Here is a 7,875-nt window from a genome sequence, read left to right as displayed (position 1 = left end):
CCCTTCGTGCCCTCCCCAGAGTTTCTAACTGATTGGTGGGGGAGCCTCCGGCGCCCACTCGCACCCGCCACCCTCGGGGGCCGCGTGCTGTGGGGACGTCCCCTCCCGCCAGGCGTCGGCGCGGGCTGGCGTAGGGCCTGCGTCAGCTGCAGCCCGCTGGCGATTGGGGCGCGCGCGCCTCCTTCGGTTTGGGGCTAATTATAAAGTGGCTGTGGCGGCCGCCAGAGAGGCAGGCGCACAGAGCCCCGCAGCCCAGCGACGCTGCCGGGCGCCTCGTAGAGCTCCCCGACGCGGCCACCTCACACTTGCCTTCTTTATTTCTCTTGCAGAGTGGCATCTGCGATCCGCTCTTCCAGCTACCTGCGCCATCTGAACAACGGCAGCGTGAGTGACTTTGCCCCAAGTCGCCCGTGCCTTGGCGACCGTCTCCTGTTCCCTCGTTGCATGCGATCGTCCAACTTTCTCGGGGTTCCTCATTGTCCTGGGTGTCCGGGTCCTATTCCCCAAGCGCCTGCTCCCGAGCCGCGAACTCCAGTGTTCGCTCCAGAATCTTGCCCTAAGCAACCGACGCCAGGGAAGACAGGATGCCCCAAGGAAGACAGGGCGCCCTCGGAAGGACAGGATGCCATGCCATCGGGAAGACAGGACTCCCCAAGGAGAACAGGATGCCATCAGGGAGACAGGACTCCCCCGTGGAAGATAGGATACCTCCAGGAAGACAGAATGCCCCCCAGGCAGCCCTGGGACAGCGGGAAACACTAGGGACCAAGCTATCCCTGGTTCACTCGGGATTTTGTTGGGTTGTGGGCGGGGCTCAGGAAAGATTGTCCCTGCTGGTCCTGCTCCACGACCACCCACCCGGCAAGGTTCCCTCCTAGAGAACCTTGTCAGAGACAGAACGGGTCCCCACAGGCGCATTCTTCTTTCCAACAGCCCATGGCGCAGTTCCTGAGACTTTGCATCTGGCTGCTAGCGCTTGGGTCCTGCCTCCTGGCTACAGTGCAGGCAGACTGCAGCCAGGACTGCGCTAAATGCAGCTACCGCCTGGTACGTCCCGGCGACATCAACTTCCTGGTAAGTTGAATTTGTGATGAGGGACTGTTCTGCCAAGCTCACGCGGCCATTCTAGCGGTCGTTTGCGCTGGAAGGTGCACAGCTTTAATGATCAAGCTGACCTGGTGCTTCCAAACGTTAATTTCCCCCACTCCACCCCTGAGCCTCTCTGTCTTCCAGTTTGGCAACCAGCCTCTCTGGGACCCATAAGGGCTAAGGTTTCTATTTCCACATAAACCAATTCATCTATGACCCTGGAGTTTCAGAACCCCAAGATGTGTTCTCTTCATTATCCTCATCTACGCTGTCAGTCACCCCAACTTTAACACCCAAGTCCAGGACCCTTCAAACAAACATCCTTCCTGAAAAGAATTTAATGATTTTTGTTAATGAGAGTGCCCCTACTGGCCCTGACTCCCAACCCATTGTTCTTTCTTGACTCCCTTAGCTTTGAGTCCTTCCTCACTGGAGGGAAGGGATAAGGAGTGAGGTAGAGAATTGTCTGCAGAGGCCAGAGAGAGCTCATTAATAGTCCTGTGAGCAAGGGAAACAGAATTCCCTTTGCCTTGTCTCACTGCACTTATTATAAAAATGACACTTTGGTTTGGCTGTAAGAAAGGCACAGGTTATTACCCAAAGATCTGGTGTCAGTCCAAAGACAGCCTGTGCTATAGAGGAGCTAGAAGGGACAAAATGGCTGTTCTCTTCATCACAGTCCACAGGCTTCCCAAAGATGAGTGGGATTCCATTAAGTCTGAACCCGTACCTTTGAAATTCCAAAGTCTTCTTTTCTACTCTCTTAATGATCTGGTGCCCTGTCTTTGGAATTCCTTGATAGTTCAAAAGAGAGTCAGCTTGCACTTGAGCCTTTGAGAAAGCTTCACGGTTTTAAAATTCTTGAAATGGAGAAGAAACAGAGGGGTCCCAAAATCCATGCCAATATTTCCAGTTAAATGTTTGTTTGCTTCTCTTGAAATTTTTTGATCGCATGGTCTATTTCAGTTGATGTGGGCTCGCTCGGCCAGAAAAGCACTGTGTTTACATTGTGAGGGGGAAATTGTTTCATCATAAATCAGAGCAGAAATCACACTCGGCTTTAGTCCATCTCCTCATAGTCATGAGCTTGTCAGCTTTCTATAAAAATTGAATGAGTGCAGGTAAGAATCAACCTGGTGGGGCTGGAGAGATGGCTCAGCCGTTAAAGGCTAGGCTCACAACCAAAAATATAAGAATCAACCTGGTGAATAATGGACCTGATACACAGGAAGTTCATACTATACCAAAGACCACCATCTGGCTCCTGAATTCTGGCCCACAGCCACTGGCATTTTTACTTTATTTTTGATTAGTCACGGGCATTTTAGCTCTACCCACTGCTTGACAGGCACAGAACTCAACATGTAGCATAAGGTTCTCTACCTTCTATGTAATTAACGGTGATTGAATTCCAGAAGGGTTATAATCTGACCTGAAATAATATCAGATTTACTAAATTATCTGATCTGGGAACTCAAATGTAGCTGATATCTTAGCAATACCTAGTCAAGAAAATGTCCCTCAACTGTTCAGCTTACCAAGCTCAAAAATAAGGCTCCTCATCCTCTGCCATCGGGAAGAGCATGAGCAGAGGTTCTTGTTTGGCATCCAGCCCCCAGACAGCAGAGAAACGTGCAGTTTCCTTTACCCGAGACATTAAGTCCTTGTTACTGTGGCTCTCTTTTCTCATCTTTGGTGCAGATGATGAGGGGCAGATACAATATAAACCAGTTAAGGAAAAGCCATTATCCATATTTAAAAAAAAAAAACAAAAAACCTCTTCAGAAGAATTGTCAATAGTAGCTGTAGCATACATTTAATATTATTTTCTTACTGACAGAGATTTAGCTAATGCTGAGATATTGTTAAAATAATAGCCGTTCTGGAATTTTAGCTCATGAGCAAAATAAGATTACTCAGCCAAAGGTATGTGGTAGCTTGGTAGATATTTTTACCAAGTTCGGCCGTGAGGTAAGCGAAGGGTACAGAGATGAGATTGCATGCTGCCTAGAACTTCCCATCCAGTGTGCTCCAAACCATAGAATTTGGCATAAATACCTCTAAAGCTACATGAATGACATTCATTTTTGGCAACAAGGTCATGGACACGCATTTTTTAAAGTGGAAATCTTACTGCCGCTTGGACATCTTAAGGTTTTGATAATATTTTGAGTATTCTTTAATTATACAGGTACAAGAATGAAATGGACTTTTTATTGGCTCCTCTTTAGCGTTCTCATATTCCTATATGTTTAATTACTTTCTCATACACAAAACTAAAATACCATTCAAACTGGTTAAAACTATATCTCCAGAATATTTTGTTTCATGAATAAAAGACTTTTTGTCGGGAAAATAAGGTGTGCATTTAATATGAACATAATATTTTTAAATGCCAAGAAAGGGTCTAGATTTCCTGTCTGAATCAAGGGTGTGTGACTTGGTGTCTGTAGGGAGATTTCCGGAAGTTGTGATGCACCCTGAAATTCTTAGGGACATCATAGGATTTTGTAATGTTATCTGATAATTGTGTTAATTTTATTGTAGGCAGGCAATTGAATATTTTTTTAAAAAAATAGTCTTAGCAAGGTAATTTAAAATGTATAGCTTAAAGCACATAATAGCTTGGGTTTAATTACACTATAATGACTTGAGTTTAATTACTTTATAATAAGAAAGTGTGATACATGCTGCTAATTCCTACTTTATTAAAGAATATGACTTTTTAAAACAACCTGTTTTGTATACCCGTGGCTTAATCTTAAGAAAATAATGTGACTGCATTTGCAGCCAGGTAATTTGCAGCACTTGGTTCAAAATGATGGACTCTGATTTAATCAGCCAATAAAAAAGCAAAAGGTCAAAACATCTCAATTTTTAGCCAATAATTATATCGGGATCCAAATAATTCATGGTGTGTTATAGTGTCTTCAATGGCTTTCTCTTTAAACTGATTTTGAAATTGTAGGTTTCTTCTTTAAAAGTTAAAGCTATTTGTAAGGAGATGGGGTAAGACTGTGATATGAGGTACGCATTATTAAATCTCATATATGTCATTAATAAAGATTGTCTTTCTAAGATAAAGACATGGAGAGACTGTTTAGGAAATATTCCTAATCACGTATATAGAAATTTCTCCCTTGGGATTCAAAAAGACTCAAACAAAATTTCATCTTCCATGGGAAACAGTGCAGTGAGAATGTATTCTGAAGGCAGCCACTTGACTCAGACTTGAGGATGTATCCCTTGAAACACTGGCATGGTACAGCATATACAACAAGATCTCTAACAAGACTCTATTACCCTCTCCCTTCTTTGTTGCAGTGCTGCTGGACCATTGCTCATTCAGTTTTAGTGAAAGCTATGACGGAGAGGAGATGGCTTTCTCTGCAGCGTGTGTACTAAAGCAGATAACAATAGTCCACCATTGGTTCAGAAGGGTATCTTTTAATCACTCATTTCCTTGACTTTGCAGGCATGCACACTCGAATGTGAAGGGCAGCTGCCTTCTTTCAAAATCTGGGAGACCTGCAAGGATCTCCTGCAGGTGTCCAAGCCCGAGTTCCCTTGGGATAACATCGACATGTACAAAGACAGCAGCAAACAGGATGAGAGCCACTTGCTAGCCAAGAAGTATGGAGGGTTCATGAAACGGTATGGAGGCTTCATGAAGAAGATGGATGAGCTTTACCCCGTGGAGCCAGAAGAAGAGGCCAATGGAGGCGAGATCCTTGCCAAGAGGTATGGCGGTTTCATGAAGAAGGATGCAGATGAGGGAGACACCTTGGCCAACTCCTCCGACCTGCTGAAAGAGCTACTGGGAACAGGAGACAACCGTGCGAAAGATAGCCACCAACAGGAAAGCACCAACAATGATGAAGACAGCACGAGCAAGAGGTATGGGGGCTTCATGAGAGGCCTCAAAAGAAGCCCCCAGCTGGAAGACGAAGCAAAGGAGCTGCAGAAGCGCTATGGGGGCTTCATGAGAAGGGTCGGGCGCCCCGAGTGGTGGATGGACTATCAGAAGAGATACGGAGGCTTCCTGAAGCGCTTTGCTGAGTCTCTACCCTCGGATGAAGAAGGCGAAAGTTACTCTAAAGAAGTTCCCGAGATGGAAAAAAGATACGGAGGCTTTATGCGGTTTTGAAGCCCTTCCCAGCAGTGATCCCGGGCCCCCACTAGCCTGCTCCATCCCCCGTGAGCAACTGCCCCATCAGTGATGTTTCTTGTCATGTGCTGCTTGTGCTGTACAGTTGCCCTCGTGGTCTGGATAACTGCTGCCTGAAAGCTGTGATTTTTAGGGGGTTGTCTGTATTCTTTTGAGTCTTGAAGCTCAGTATTGGTCTCTTGTGGCTATGTTATCATGCTGAAACAGTCTGTTACCTCATCCCTTCTGACAAAACGTCAATAAATGCTTATTTGTATATAAAAATAATAAACCCGTGAACCCAACTGCACAACGATCTTGTAAGAACTGGCTGTCATTTGTGGGTCAATGCTAGATGGAGAGACAAAGCTATCACCTGCTATGACAGAATAATTGCTTGCCTTTTCCTTTCCTGACCCAGGCTGCAGAACATTTTTTTCTTTAGCTCTATTAGTATGTGAACTCTTAAATAAGTAAACGCAATAGAACAAAATTATATGCAAAGACAATTTAACCACATTTTATCCATGCAGAATGTGACAGCCAGAATGGCGGAGTACTTAGTCTAAATTTGCTCAGAAGTTGAAACATGAATGGGATTAAGGCCCTAATCTTCTTATTCCCAGTCAGTGTACCTTTATGCTCCATTTTCTCCCCCTCCATCCAGGAGTCTGGCAAGAACAGGAAAAAAACATGTCACTATATCTTGTTCAGCATTGCACACCCTCCACCATGGCCACAGTAGATTCTCTAATAACTAATGAGTGAGTGAAGGAAGTGTATCGGTGAATTCATCTGGCAAACAGACAATCCAGAGGGGCTCTGTGGCTATTTTGCAATATGAATTCTCAAAACATAAAGGGGCTGGTGAGTATTTCACATTAACAAAAGCATTTGGGAAAGCATTCAGATATCGAAAATGCAACATTTTTTTTTTTTTACATTTCTAGTAGGAACTACAGGTAGCACCACCCATCTACTCACTTACCCAGAATCTTCATCAGCACTTGTCCTGTGTCCTTCAGAAAATCAGGTCACGTTACAAGGCAGTAGAGGCTGAGCAGTACCCTGGAGTTCCCATAAGCATCCCTGTTCTAGCCTGTGTGGTCCATCTGACAAGATAGACAAGCTACTGAGCCTTGAAGTTCATTACAAAAGTCACGTCCCCAGCCTAAAGAATCGGTGCCCCCACAGTTCTTTCTGATCAAGATCCTAACTTGTTCTTCCAGGAGAACTCTGCATTTTCAGTGAGAGGCAAATAATAGGAATGAAATACGTGGGGAACGACTGCTGGCCATGGAGATCTGATTCAGAAATAAAGGCTGGGCTGGGGATATTGCAGGTTAGACACCTTCTTCTAGCATCTTCTCAGCTAGGGGCTGCTGCCTCAGTTTGAAAAGTCAGCTCCACACTGGCAGATGTTTCCGACAAGATGTTAAATTTAGATTTTTAAAATAATGTCCTATGTCTTGATTACTGGCAGTTGGCTCTGTTTGAAACAGTGCAAGCGCTGAATACGTTACCAAACACCTGTCATCCTAGTCTCCGGGAGAAGGAGATAGGGACACACGAGTTAGATGAGATTCCAGGTCAGTCTGATGTAACAGCCACAGGACAAGGTGGGAAGCAAAACCAAAATCATTGAGTCAAACAAAACACAGCTTTACATTTTAAAGACGTGAAGTTTATATTTTGAAAGAAGGAAACAAAAAACAAAAAACGATCAGCTATCTCTCTCCCCTGGAGGGAAGCATCTGAGCCCTTGGAAAGAAGAATCCAACCTGCGCTATGCGGGAAGTGAGAGGGCACCGCCTTCTGCCTTCCTCACGATGTATTATCCCAGGAGAATATAATAGATCTGTGTGCTCGCATTGCAGTCCGTCGGAGAAAACAGCGCGAAGCACGGTTAGATGGGTTGTTTTGCAACCAAGCACACGCAGGAAACCTTTCCTTCCTACTTTGGGGGTATTACATAAACGGGGCCCAAATGGCATCACCAGACACGAATAGAAAGCTGTCTGCCAGGGTCTCTCATTACTTGTTTCCTGTGTCAAGTACCACACAATGTCTGTGACGACTTACCGGTCTCACAGACTGCTATAGAAGCAGGAACTCAAAAAGTGCTCAGAAAGCTGCTCAGGGTAGAGACTAACAGAGCGGAGGGAATGAGAATTAGGAAGTCAGAAGAGGTGGATGAGAGGAAATGGCCTTTTCTTTTTATTTCTCGATTACAGGGCACTGAGCCCAGGTGAAATATCCCATGAGGCACCATCCCCCGTCCAGTATGGATGATCCCAGGGTTCTTTTTAGACCTCTCTCAGTTTCCAGGTGTACCCTGTGTTGCCCAGTCTCCGGCCTGCAGTTTCATCACTAGAATTTTTGCTTTAACTCTTAAAGGCCTGAGTATTTTCAAGACGTTCAGAGGGGCTGTTATCTAAGGCCACCCGAACACTCCTGTCTGTACAGACTCCTGACCTCTGGCTGTTGCCCTCAATGCGTGGTGTTGAGCAATAAGCACAAGGACTCCAGGGATTTAATAAGCCTTGGCTGCTTTAACGGAGCTGAGAGAAGTGTACACGAAGAGGAATGAAGATCATATCACCTGCAGAGGGCGCTGCTGCTCCATTCTGAGTTTTTCT

At 45.3% G+C, this 7,875-nt stretch overlaps 1 protein-coding gene across 2 annotated transcripts; it reads left to right on the top strand.

Moving 5' to 3' along the window:
* Positions 1 to 231: 231 nt before the first annotated feature.
* Positions 232 to 5,546, top strand: Penk (proenkephalin). Of its 2 annotated transcripts, NM_001429580.1 has the most exon segments (3): positions 232 to 384; positions 934 to 1,074; positions 4,565 to 5,546. In NM_001429580.1, coding segments are annotated over 2 exon segments (810 nt in total). In that variant the 5' UTR covers positions 232 to 384; positions 934 to 936; the 3' UTR covers positions 5,237 to 5,546.
* The last annotated feature ends 2,329 nt before the right edge of the window (positions 5,547 to 7,875 follow it).

The sequence above is a fragment of the Rattus norvegicus genome, chromosome 5, assembly GCF_021556685.1.
Source record: "Rattus norvegicus strain SHRSP/BbbUtx chromosome 5, alternate assembly SHRSP_T2T, whole genome shotgun sequence".
Taxonomy (NCBI): Eukaryota; Metazoa; Chordata; class Mammalia; order Rodentia; family Muridae; genus Rattus; species Rattus norvegicus.
Note: the sequence above shows the minus strand (reverse complement) of the source record. Positions and strands in the feature narration are given on the sequence as shown.